Genomic DNA, 13,868 nt, shown 5'->3' on the forward strand with positions numbered 1-13,868 from the left:
GAAATCGATAGTGTTGCATTTTGATCGATTCTTCATCAACGAATTATTCAATTTTAGTGTTTTTTTCTTTATAATGGAGAATATGAATTAATCTTGACAGGGAACCTAAATTTATTAAATAACAAATTACTTTTGGTATAAAAAATCGAATTTAAAGTACACAAATATTTTACGAAAATCGGCACCAATTACATAAATGACGTGACGTTCTGAACTCCCTAATAAATAACATTAACGAAAACTCAAAAGTATATTATATATCACGTTTGGTCCACAGTATTTTGAACGAACACAATGAAAATGAAAAGCCTCATAAACGTTGTGCCCAGATTACATGGACAAAATCACAATAACAGAAAAATGAAAACTGTCTCCAGATAAAACAAAACAATTTTAACCATAAAATTATTTACTCTACTTATGAACGGAATTAAAACGATATACTACAATGAAATGTTTTGTTGAATTGGACTTATCATCGGCGCAGGTGAAATTCTTTTTAGGTAAAAACATGTGATGAACAGATTCGGACACTCGTCGTCATTTAACATCAATTGTATTAAATTCGTCCAAAACGTATATTTCAGAAATCGCTAAGTTTTCTCTTACTAACATATTTCCAGAGCTCGTTGAATAACAATGCGGATTATATGGGATTTAAAGATAAGCTAACACATTTCCTTCTTAAAACGCTTCTAATCTGAACAACAAATAAACTAAATTTCCAGTGGCAATCGGCATAATTTACCAAAAAAATAAAAGCAACTGTCAGTTTATCAACAAAAACAATGAAGTTCAGAATAAATGTATACTACAAACATTTAAAACAGAACAAACTGCAGAACTACCAGACAAATCTCTATCACGCACATAACAAAATTAAACAAATGAAACTCTATTTACAGTAATATAATGAGTTCGGCAACCAGTATAATGTACAACATAGATTGACACAAATACATTTTACTAAACAACAGTTTTAATGAACTCTAAAGTGACTCACTCACAGATGGTATGTTGGCAAAAGAAATGAGCTTGAAAATGAGGTATTTTTTTTACTTTTTTCAACAACACAAAACCTTTACTCAAAGATACTCGATTAATATTTCAGAAAACAGAGCATTTTATTTCAAATATAAAAATAAATATACACAGAAGTGCTTGTATTTGATTTCATCTAAAAAATTAATTTTTGTAAACAGCATTTCGGTCACATTTCACAAGAATTATCCGTTCAACCGTTCAAAACATGCATGTGTACACAAATGAAACTCTATTTACAGTTGTATTGAATTCTGAAATCACTATAACTTGTAAGGCATACACAGGCAGATCAAACTTTATATAAAACAAAAATCCAAATTACAAATCAGATGACTTACAATACATATAAAGAGAAGTTGTTTGTTTCAGTACAGGATAGCATTGCATTTCACCAAGTGAGAAGCAAAAACTAAATATTACTTCGGTAATAGTAAAGTGAAAGAAATAACAGTCTTACCCTAAAACAACCAAATGTTGTTTTTTTTTCTTTTTTGCATGCTGGTTATTCATCAGAAACAATATTTTTTTGATATCTAATTGGAAATATCTCCAAATGTTATCAAAATGATGTCATACCGTAAAAGATGTTACTTTTCCCTCCCTGGACTCTGTGCGTTAACATTGTTTTGTTTTTTGTGACAGTGAATCGGACTTATAACACAGCGTTATTTTCCCATAACCATCGAAAAACATACAAAAATGCTTATAATTTGTCAAAAATAATTATGAATTGATACTTAGTTTAAGATAACGTAATGATGTTTTTTTTTCTTTCTTTCCAGCAATTTTCGCATATACACACTTTTACATAATTTTGAAACGTGCTAAAATGAGAAAAGCAGTGAATACATGTTTTGATAAATTCACTAAATCAAACAATGCGTTTATCACGATATAATTCACCATAAAAATGCAATAAGCCACCATTAAAGGGACACTCTTATTTAAAGTCAATACATACACATGTATAACAATCATAAATTTTGACTGATAAACCTTTAACTACTTACTAAAAATGCGTTTATGGAAACTATAAATTACTGATAACAGGCTTGAAACCGTATATTTAATACCAGAAAGCGCAAAAATATTTAATTATTGGTGAAATCTAAAGGATTCATTGTGATCTACTATAGACTCATAAGGTAGAAATAGCGTGTTTAATGCTCATTTCCTTCACATTAAACTCGGTATCCTTCATTAGAACCATTTTTATCGACATTAATTGTGGTAAATCTTATTTGGGAGTAAGAGTGCATCTCTAAATATGAACTAAACTATAAACATCATAAAAAAATAGTCATAAAACAGACACATGAATCCTCTTTTTATACCTTCTATTCGATAGCAGGTGTCTTCTTTAGACAATAAACTTGTTTATGACAGTTAAAAAACACACAACTCGTAAGTCAGTCATTTAGTCTGACCTAAGGCTTTGGGGTTTCCACGAGGAACATATCTTCAATCAAAATTCCTTAGACAAAAATTTCAGTTTAATTCCATGCTTGTTTTTTTGCTGAAAAGACGTCACCTTCGCATTTTCCGAGTGTCGGAACCTGGAACAAAACAAAAGAGCATTCAGACATAACACTGATAACGACAATCATCATAGTGAAGTATTTCTCGGGATATTTTACAGCTGTCATACAAAAATGAAAATAATAATCCGAGAATGTTTTACTTTCTTGTTTTCTGCTTCATTAGCCGAAAGTACATTACGTTTCGATTTCACGGCCAAACGATACAGGGTAGATAACTTTGGATTTATTTTAGTAAAGTTCTGTTCAGCTTCATACTGAAATTAATCATCGTCACGATTTTGTTAAAGTATATTATCGCGCCATTCTCATACAAAGTCATCCAAATATATCGCAAAATGAGAGAAAAATTACGGTCAGAAACATTTCGTCTGATACCTATAATCATATAAGTATTGGGTACTAAGAAAGGAAAAGGTTGAAAAAACGGAACCTTTTTTGGTTTAGCCTCGTTAAACAATCAAACGTTATTGTGATTTAGAGCAATTCATAAACCTAATATGTTTTAATCATAATAAAAGGTGTCGCTGACATCAAATATTTAATTCCTTCAAACCGATAAAGAAGTACTTTCAAGTCAGGCGCTATAGCAAAGGAATTCTGATGAAGTATTCTTCAACGGTAATTCTTATTATACAGAAGTGTAACATGTTTTGCTTGTTTGTATTACGCGTTCGGCCATACCAAATTGATTCCCAGTTGAGAGGCATAATAAGTCAATTTCAAGGTGTACCTATCCGACAGGAATTATATTTCAAAGTGACATAGAACAAACAAAATATTATTATACTCGATTATACAAATGACATTGACACCAGGTAACACCAATGCTAATCGCAATGAAAGTATCCTCCAAAGTAAACTATTTTAACTGCTAATGATTTTCTGTCTGACATAAAATGTGATAAAGAAAATCAAAAAGTTAACATAATATATTTAGTTACCTGAGCTAATTTCAATTTAAATATTCCAAGCAAATGTGAATATGTCACCTACCTTTATACGTTTACGTTGAACTCAATGAACCACTTATTGGAAGGTTCAACCGGATAAAACTTCATCATTTTGAGAGCAGGCTGGTTCTTCATATCTTCCTCCAGTTCTCTCAAGTCCTCCTCAGGCTCTATTGTACAGTCGTATACCACACAATCCACAGAACGTTGCGACAGTATCACCCTACTAACGAGGCAGCTAAACGCTTCTGGTGACATGGTCACCTCCTTTAAATGGATGTGTGTTGTATAGTCAGTTGGTACAGGCAGTGGAGCTACCATTTTGAGGTAGGGTTGGTTCTCCATCTCTTCCTCCTCAGTCTCTACTTTACAGTCCCATAACATACAGTCCAAAGAATGTTGCGACTGTAACACCATACTAACTAGAAGTCTGAACGCTCCTGCTGATATGGTCATATCATGTAGTAGAATGTGTGTTGTATAGTCAGTAGAGGCGGGCTTTGGCGCTATCATATGAGGAGTGGTCTCCATCTCTATCTCCAGCTGCGTCATGTCATCCACGGTCTCTATTGTACAGTCCAATAACTTACAGTCCAGCGAATGTTGCGACTGTATCACCACACTGACGATACTTCTAAACGTTCCTGCTGATAATGTCATATCTCGTAAACGAATGTGTATTGTATAGTCAGTTGATGCTACTTGTGAAGCCATCGTCTGGGAAACAGGCTGGTTTTCCATCTCCACATGTCCCTGTCTCGAGTCCTCCTCAGGAATTATTGTACAGTCTAATAACTCACAGTCCAGACCATTTTGCGACAGTATCACCATACTAATGAGACCTCTGAGCGCTCCTGCTGACATGGACACCTTCTTGAAAAGAAGTTGCGTTGTGCAGTCAGTTGAGACGGATTTTGGAGTTACCAACTCCATATACAGTTGTCCCACGTCCTCCTCAGGCTCTATTGTACAATTCAATAACGAACTTTTCAAAGAATGTCGCGACTCTATCATCATACGAACGAAACGTCTGAATACTTCTCCTGACATGAGCGTATTTTCCAATACCACGTCCGTGAGGACTTGCCCATTCTGAAATGCCATGATAAAAGAAATATGAATATGCAAGTGACAATCAGAGAAACATATTTTAATATTTGATGTAGAAGAGACACCATGGTTTCTCCGGCAAAAAACGCACAAACATCATGTGGATTGCAATACTCGCTATTTACAACTATTTAGCTGTTAACAATTTTCACTAGTCTTCTGTACACCATATTAAAACGGCATTCCCGCTAAATTAATAGTATTATTACTAGAACAATAAAACTATGAATAAACCAACAAAAACTATTAAAGGTGTTTACTTTGATGATTCACTGAATTTCAATTTTTGTTATAATAACCATGGTTTGCACTTTTTTTCTAGTATTTTTTAAATATAATATTCCAATATCTTTGTGTGCACATGTTTTTCGTTTGGCATCTAAATATTAAGAAAAAACGAAATTGAATGTTGACATTGTAAAAAAAAAATGCTTCACCTTCGAACAAGAATTGCAAAACGTACATTTTTAGAACGTTTCAGAAGAGGCGATGAACCGATTTTTTATTTCGTGCATAACATGGTTTATATTTCTTTGAGGCCACTTGTTTCGACTTTTCGAAGTTTTAAAAAATAGTTCCAAGATATTTATTTCAAATAAGGCAAATTAAAAATTATGTTTGGCACATTTGGCTGTACAAACATTACCAAAGTATTCGAATGAGACGATCTCCCCATAATTGCACGTTTAATTCAAAGTAAGCGGAAAGTATAATTATCATTATTTTATTCTACAGCGAAATTGAAACCGTTAAAACATAACTCCGTTTTTTAAAAAAATTATAGTTCGAACCAGCGTATGACTCGGGCAGATTGGTCAAACGTGTTATTTAACAAAATACGTTTTTGTCTGTTTGCGTTTTAAAATATTTCAAATTCTACTGTAGCACTTACTTGATTTGAATTGAGTGAATCGTCGCTTTGTGCCAGTAATGACGTCATCAACTTTGATGCTCTCATTTGTGTTCTAAAGCTGACCTTTAAAGTGCGGAGATTGAGCATATGCAGATTCACAACGTCAGAAAAAGCAATCCGCTTTAAAGTGAGTTGGTTGAGATGTTGAAGATGGCGAAGGCGCTCAAGGTCGAATTGTGAATCGTTCGGTGGACATTTGCTCCATGTGACGTCTAGTTGTTCAATATGTCGAAGTTTGGAGAAGATTTCCTCAGTTTTACATTCCCAACCTAAGTTGTTCAAAGTGAGTGTTTTCAAACATGTCAAATCTGAGGACAAAAGTGAAGATACCAGTTTATTTGCTGGTTTGTAGTCACTGAATTCTATTCTGCATCCTACTAATCCATTAAAATTCAGTTGGTTGATATCTTCATAAGGAACATTAATTAAGCAAACAAATTTTAGTTTCTTGCAAGTCTCTAAATCTAAAACAGTTGGATCTTTCTTGTACTGCAACAAAGAAGCGAGGTCGCTTTTCTTCTGTATATGTAAAGACACAAGATTGGATTTGCTTTTATCCAAGCAGAGTTTCAAAACTGACTTGTGTTTTTCTGTTTGACCAAGGAAGGCATGCTTCAGGCATAACTCCACTTTTGTGTATCCGCTTCTCTCAGCCTCCTCATAGCCTTCCAGTATCATGCTCTGGAAAGCTCTTGTTTTCTCAGCTGAACATCCGTCTCTTTCAAAGTATTCAGTAAAAAGCTCATTTAATGACTCAGAAAACACTTCAGCGGCTTTTATATTTATGCCGCATAGAAACAGGAACATCGGACGCAAGCTAAGCGCACCTTCTCTCCGGTGATGTCTAGACACCTCCTGAATCTGATGACAATGTTTGGACAAATTTGATTCGCAGTTCGCTAAATAAAATGCTGACAAGTACTCTTGAAGAGTTTTGTGCACAAATTGATAAGACGCTGATCTTTCTCCAATTTTATTACTGCAGGACATGATGCCAGATTCGAGCGCCTCCTGTTTGCACTTTTTTTCTAATTCGCCAGCCGTTATGCCAAAAACAATGGAATCATCTTCAGATGTTGAAAACAGCTTATTGAAAGCTAACTTACTCAACGAATCAAGAAATTCCTTTGGAAGTTCGTTGTCCATTATTTTTTTCTTGTCGTTCATTTCACACCACCTTTCTTTGATTATTTTCTCGTATACGTCCGACAAAGACATGCCTGCATTTAGCTGGTCTCTATACCAGAGCCATACAATGTGAACAAACATGATTGGAACACAACTTAAGTGCCATAGACATTTACCTCTTAGGTCAAAAATACAGGCATTTGAATCCCTCTTTACTTGACGATCTTTCTCCAATTCATTCAGTATTCTCTGAACAAGTTTCGTGGGTGACTGGACGCCTTGCAATTGCACTTGGTTGCCAAGCTGTGCGCGGCTTAATTTCAACTCCGCTAGTTTGTATGGTCGTGTTGTTATCAATGTTGTACAATTTGTCCAATTTGTTTCAACATGAGGAATTCGTTCATTTCGCTTACATTTGCTGCAATGTTTCCACTCGTCTAAACCATCAAGCAAGAGAAGACAACATTCTGATTTCAAAATATCTGCTAACAGTTCTTTCAGTTCTTTCAACTCTTTATCACCCGATTCAATCTGTTCAATCAGACACTGTAAAATCAAATCTTTGATTTTGCATCGATCTTCAACTTCTCGAAGCCTTATGTAAAACACAAATTCAAACTGGCTTAATCGGTTTTTGTTTGCCTCCTCATTTCCGTCCTGTTTCAGTTTGCACCAGTCATGGACGATCTTTTTACAAAGCGCAGTCTTTCCTGAGCCCGCTTCGCCCACCACGCATATTGTCTTAGCCATCTTGCCATTTCCGCTCTGAAACATCTCACTTATTTCTGGTACCTCTTTATATTTCATTTTACAATGTTTGTCCTTTTTGTTGTTCTCTCTGTTCAATAAAAGTTTTGGCTTTTCATAAATATCTTCTATAGCTGCATCGATGTCCAATCGGACGCTCATTCTGTCAGAAGTTGCTTGATAATGGTTGAGCAACTGTTTCTGTAAATCTGGAAAATTATCTTATTTCGTTGAAGGTGTTTTAAAACGAAAGAAAAAAAAAAGAAGTGGAAATCAACGATGCTGTTGGTATAAGATGTCGTTATGCTATCAGTGAATTATCAAAAGTTACAACAAGGTATTTCCTTGTTATCAAGTTAAATGCCATTTTCCTAAACACATCAGTTGTTACTTGAATACATGATAAGAACAATATATTGAGGTATTATAATTGTATTTTAATATTTTTTCAATGGTGAGATATTGAACATTTCATACTGTATGTTGGGATATGATCGTCATGTACATTGCGCAGTTAACAAAATATCTAAACAAAGACCTTTCAGTTGAGCTCTAAAAGTCTGTTTAAAGATTAACTGAAACAAGCAATTATTGCAGAGATGTAAAATATTGCTAGGAAATCTAAATTGGGCAATATTCACCTCGTAATACGACCTTGAAAGATTCGATAGCAGAAACATTGTAATTAGCAACAATTTTCCAAATTTTTAATTCTGATTATTCTTAGTTTATTAGAATTTAAAAATTGGCTGTGGCACTTAAACTGATATAAATCGTGAGCCCTTGGCCTTTCAGGTAAGAAAATTGTAAGTGCCACATATATTTCCATGCAGCCAAAAGGTATCGGAAATTTGATAAAATTCCTATTTCAACCTTATAATATATGGTGTAAGGTGACTGTGTGTTAAGATAGATACCAAGGACCACATTCCACATAAAATACTACGATCTAAATGGGATGCACTGCAGTTGACTGTCCGATTGTCGATATGATTCAAACTCTTACTCAGGTACATTCTTTTACATTTGATGTTTACCGGTTTCACGTCTCATTCGGTGGTTTAAAATGCTTACATGTTCACACCAAATTCAACGTGTTACAAGACGTCAGAAAAAAGTCGTTTCATAATAACAAATTTGCATTTGATGGGAATTCGATGGTGTTCGAAAATTCATGTAATTAAAAGAATGCACTATGAATTATCTTCCAATTTAGATAAAATGCCTATTTCTAAATCAAATGAAATATAAATAAATAAACATTACTTTAATTCACCGATCGGTTAATTTCCTTTTATAACACTTGATATTTACGTCATTTCACACTACTAATTTAACACAAGCATCAAGTTTTTTACTGAAAAAAAGAATGCAATCCCCATCAAGGCGACCAATGTGCCATGTAATTAAAAAAAAAAAATTCGTTGCCAATTATTTTTATTAAAACACCAAATAGTTATTAGACTTAAAGGCTGGCTTTATAACTTTCTCTAAGCTTTCAGAAATGTTTAAACGCTCACTCATGTAAAATCCTACATATATTTACCCACTCTCGTATGTTTGGGACTTTTTATCTTCCGAGCGTTGCTACATATTTGACATTTGTTCAATATATCTCCATTGTTTTAAAATGGTATCCACTTAAATAATTATTCCAATGAACCCTTATTTAAGTCATATCCATAAAGTTGGCAAGTAACTGTTGAAAAAAGCGTACTTATGAGCTGTAAAATTTATATGATCATTTTGCGGTTGACAAACGTGTTCTTAGATCAAATGTCGTGTAATGCACATCAATTGCTTTATTCACTCTATAGAGAATGCTAGTTTGCAGGTTCTTACCTGACTTTGCTTTTGTAAATTTGGACTCCTTTCGTTCCTCTCCTTCAATCATGCTCACTTGTTTTGTATGATCAATAATTTCGCTGAGTTCCTTCTTTGCTTTCTCAAGTGAGTCTTCGAGCTCCCTTTTCCCGTCAATTGTCGCTTCTGCTAGTTCGTTTCTTCCATCCGCAGTAGTTTCTTCGAGTTCCAGTTTCCCAGTCTGAACAGTGACTGTCACTTCGGATAGGCCTTCTTTGGTTGACTCGATCATACTTTTCATAGCATTGTCTGGTAGAATAAACAGTGTAAATCGTTTAATAAACTATTCAATGCACTTACTTATTAACACTTGCCTCAGCACAAGAGTTGTCATACCTGATGTAAGAACATATAGTAGTTTTGCATGACTGCATTATCAGTGTACTTACAATTGTTATGGATATTTTAAAATTGTGATTATGCACATTGGAGCCGTACCAACATGTGGACAAATGGTGTTAAAATCGAAATTGCGCATTGAACAACACTAGTACTTTTTGCCACTATTGGATCAGTCGGAATGAACTCGTACATAAACAGTAGGTTGACTAGTTGTGTTTATGTTTTAGTATGGATCCTTTATTTATTTTCTCGAAGTATACGGGGTACAGTGCACGTTGTATTGACTTCATGTAACATAATATTTATGAGTAGTTCACATATTTGTTTTATAGGCTACGTGCTACCAAACATGCATATAATCTGGAATATATATTGCAAAAGGGATTGTATTGCCCTCTTGGCATAACAATATATTTTGCAATGTGAAAAGATGCCTGGAAAACTACCAGGTTTTTGTATAAATTCATATTGAGTAACTACAGAGTTGGATCCAACAAAACGATTTCTAATTCATGCTTCTGTTTATGAAAATAAGACACTATGAGGTTTCGCAACCCATAGTTCTAGTTTCCAAATTTCAATCATAATATTGCAAATGTAACAGAGAAATAGCAAGAACTTTTTTTAATTTGTTATATGTATATAATCATATATTATATATCCCATATCGGGTTACCTACTGACCCAGTAACGTTTATATCATGCCGCTAGCCTGTTTACATGATTTATTAATCGGAATATTAATCGGAATCGGAAAATAAACGCCATTTCGATACGATGTAAATTTGGTGCCCCAATATGGAAATATATGGGGTCACCGTGCGACCAGTCCTGAACCAATGGCGTTGCGTCATTTATGTCGGAAGCGTGATATATAAAAACGTCATTCCCTTTAATTTGCAGGATTGACTAATAAAGCCTCCCATTGACAACATGGTATAAAACTCATTGCACTTGTTTTTTAAAGGCGAATTGTTTGAATATATTTTTTTTTATAACTGGTGTTCTTGGTATAGTAGCTTTGACTTATACTTGACAAGGCTCTTAAGACGCAAATTAACCCACATTTTACAAGGCTCTTAATTTTTTGTCTTGGAAAGAGCATTTTTTTGCGTAAATATCTGCAAACCAATGAAATAAGATTGCTGACAAAAAAATCAGATCGTAGACTTTTATATTTCCGTTCGAAAGCTCATGTTTCATGGCTTAAACCGTTGCTTACGGTCCATGGTTTTTCGAAGAAATTGGTTCGTTTCAAAACAAATAATAAAAATGTTGTCAAAATGTTCCATCTGTGAGAATGCAGCTTAAAGACTAAATTTAACCAACTTCCCTCGTTATTTATGGTAAATCTTTGGTATATAATTTTAATAACTGGTGTTGTTGGTTTAGTAGCTATTAGTTATGTTTGCAAGGCGCTTAGTACGTAGTTTAAGAAATGCCTGGCTTGTTCATTCCCGGCTGTCCTGTTTATTGTCCAATGTGTCACTGCAGTTTGAGACACAAGAGGGTCATAAAGATAAATTATACATTTTATCACACTTTCAATAGTTACCCAATTGCTATGAAAAACTAACATGGCATTCCTATAATATGTCTTAACAAATTGGTTAAAACTTACATTTCACAGAAGTTATCCAAATCAACCACTTGGTTTGTTCACTTGCCGCCAACTAATATATTTTAGACACTTCACGAAACTACTCAGCCATCTCCGGCTAGACCGGAACAATGCTTTTCGTGCTATGGACTGGTGTGTGCAGATATCATCTAATGAAATACATGAGCACAAGCTATCGAATTTATCGATGCATGTTTCATCGAATCATAGGCAAGTTCATTGTCATTTTTTAATTGGTTGCTGGTCTTAAATGTCAACGCGGAAGTCATGAATAGAGTAAAGTAATTGTCTTATTTTAAAGAAAGGATATGTTTATAACAGAAACGTTGAGACGGCGCATTATTCTTTTAAGGTGAAACTTGCTGTACCAGTGTACATTTTACAGTGCGACTCGCTTTCCTTTTAATCTGCCACTGTTGTGAAACCATTTCGAGACCTTAAAGCTGCTCTCTTATTAAAGGTGTATCACTTTTATGTTTGGTATTTTGAATATGATTGTCACCTTAATAGCACAACGTTCATTTCGAACCCTTGTCATTTCAATCCACTTTTAAGTCGTGATATATTACACACTCCCTTTTAATAAGTCATACGAGGCGTATCCGTGTACTAGTGGTAACACACTCACACTTGACTATAAATCCAGGGGTCGCAGGTTCGATTCCCAATCGCATCACTAAATACATACTAATCGTCTTCCGGGAAGGACGTTAAATGGGGGTCCCGTGTGACAGTGCTTAACACTGATGCACGTTAAAGAACCAGGGTAGCTGTAACCAGGGTTACATTCTGTCTGTGCACTATGCTCCAAGAAGCTAAAATGACTAACAATCTTAACGGAGCATTCGCCGAATGTGCAAGCCCGAGTGTGAGTATAAATAAGCTTACATACCACCACCAATAAATCATACCTGCCATAGGACGGTAGTTTTTTCAGTGATGTCATTATGTACGGACGCCAATTTCGACAATCGGTCATATGTATTAGGGGCGGATGGACACAGAATCTAACCTTACGGCAGGCTGCTTATTTGGTTCTGTCTGACGCGGCGCACACATAAACGTTTGTGTTTCAGATTGAGTTGAGTGTAAGAGATTTTTTAAAAGAAAATGTATAATAGGTAAGCGCTTAAACGTAAAATATCAATACACATTTTAATTACTATTTTTTTCTACGCTAAATGGGCTTTCCTCTATTCCTCTTATAACGCCCTTTTGGATTCTTAAAGTAAATTGATGTATTTAAGTAACGCATTAGTATTAAGTGTCGAATAAGTGTATCATTGTATACCGTACTTGTAGTAAATTTGTTTGCATTTCTTAAAACTCTTAGGCCACAACAAATTGATCATTTGTTCGTCGGATTTGCCGCACCTAAAATTCGAAAAACGAAAAAAAAAAAAAAAAAACTTTTTTTTGCGCCCGCACATACTATTTGGCCGCGCATATTATTATTATTTTTTTACTTCTGAATTTCCTCTATTTGCTGAAGTTTATTTTTACTTAAAATTTAAACCTGCAAAGTCGACTTCGCCCTATTTTGGAGGTATTTCCATGCTTTCATTCTCCGCGAGCAAACTTTCCTCGTGTCAGGACAAAATCAGGTCCGGGTAACCGCAAAACAGCCGATATTTGTTGACATTGTTTTTCGTCGGGAATATTTTGCAGGACGCACCGTTGTTATTTATTTCCGGTATTAATTTGCAGGATACTTTCAGTTTTCGTAAATGTAAAATACACATTTTTAATTGAAAATCAGTGTCATAGTCAATGGATTATAGTCTTCAGTAAACAACAACAGTTTCACAGCGTCGAAGGCAATAATTATTTATGTGTGTTTTAAGTAATTCATTGTTTTGTACTCAAAATTTAGTGCTAAATAATAACTAAATCAGATTTTGAGTGCAAAACTTATATTAAAATACACGGACACTCGACTTACAACAAATGAACATGTTTCCGTGAGTTATTTTTTAAATTCTGAAACGCATTTCTCAGTTTTTAATTTCAATGTCAAAGTCACTACAACCTTATCATTTGCTTCAAGAGGTTCAAACACAGGTACTTGACACACACTTTTTTAATGTTCTAAAACGGCTATATACTGTAATAAGATATATCTAAAAATACATATATAGGCCGATTTTGTAAAATATTTGATTATGTGACTAGCGCCTGTGGGTTCAAATATAGACCTGACCCAATTTTTGAAAATGCTCAAATGATGAATTACTCTTACTAGTCTAAAAAAAAATTCTTTTGTGATAGTATTAAGTTACGGGATGAATACAATAGTTTTCTTTTTGGTCTTCGAATAATTGCACGTTACTATGAGGAATGTTGTCTTTACAATATATCCATGCTTAAATTGAAGTTAATAATAGTAAAGCACTGGATCTTATTGCCATTTTTTTTATATATTGAGACAGATTTTCATGTGATACAATCAAAACCTTTTAATTTATATTTAAACTAAGAACCTTTGTTTGCAATTAAAAAGCATTTCTTGACATATTGCATGATATATTTGTTAAGAAATAAACTTTTTATATATTTTTTTAATTTTTCGCCTTGCGCTCGCCTCTGAATTGCCTGAAATTTAAAAAAAA

At 34.2% G+C, this 13,868-nt stretch overlaps 1 protein-coding gene across 1 annotated transcript; it reads right to left on the bottom strand.

Annotated features, from left to right (window-relative positions):
* Positions 1–423: 423 nt before the first annotated feature.
* LOC128240153 (uncharacterized) lies at positions 424–11,386 on the bottom strand. Its single transcript, XM_052956672.1, has 5 exons — positions 11,260–11,386; positions 9,276–9,545; positions 5,538–7,642; positions 3,579–4,627; positions 424–2,600 (listed from the first exon to the last, which is right to left on the bottom strand). Exons 2-4 carry the CDS (start codon positions 9,535–9,537, stop codon positions 3,581–3,583), a joined length of 3,414 nt encoding a protein of 1,137 aa, XP_052812632.1. The 5' UTR covers positions 9,538–9,545; positions 11,260–11,386; the 3' UTR covers positions 424–2,600; positions 3,579–3,580.
* Positions 11,387–13,868: the final 2,482 nt, after the last annotated feature.

Source organism: Mya arenaria, chromosome 7 (genome assembly GCF_026914265.1).
Source record: "Mya arenaria isolate MELC-2E11 chromosome 7, ASM2691426v1".
In the NCBI taxonomy this organism is placed as follows: Eukaryota; Metazoa; Mollusca; class Bivalvia; order Myida; family Myidae; genus Mya; species Mya arenaria.

Bases quoted from the DNA above. Each gene is read 5' to 3' on its own strand.
- LOC128240153 (XM_052956672.1), bottom strand. From the start codon at position 9,537: ATGAAAAGTATGATCGAGTCAACCAAAGAAGGCCTATCCGAAGTGACA. The intron at 7,643-9,275 runs GTAAGAACCTGC...ATAATTTTCCAG, and splicing joins ATTTACAAAAGCAAAGTCAG to ATTTACAGAAACAGTTGCTC. The intron at 4,628-5,537 runs GTAAGTGCTACA...ATGGCATTTCAG, and splicing joins ATTCACTCAATTCAAATCAA to AATGGGCAAGTCCTCACGGA.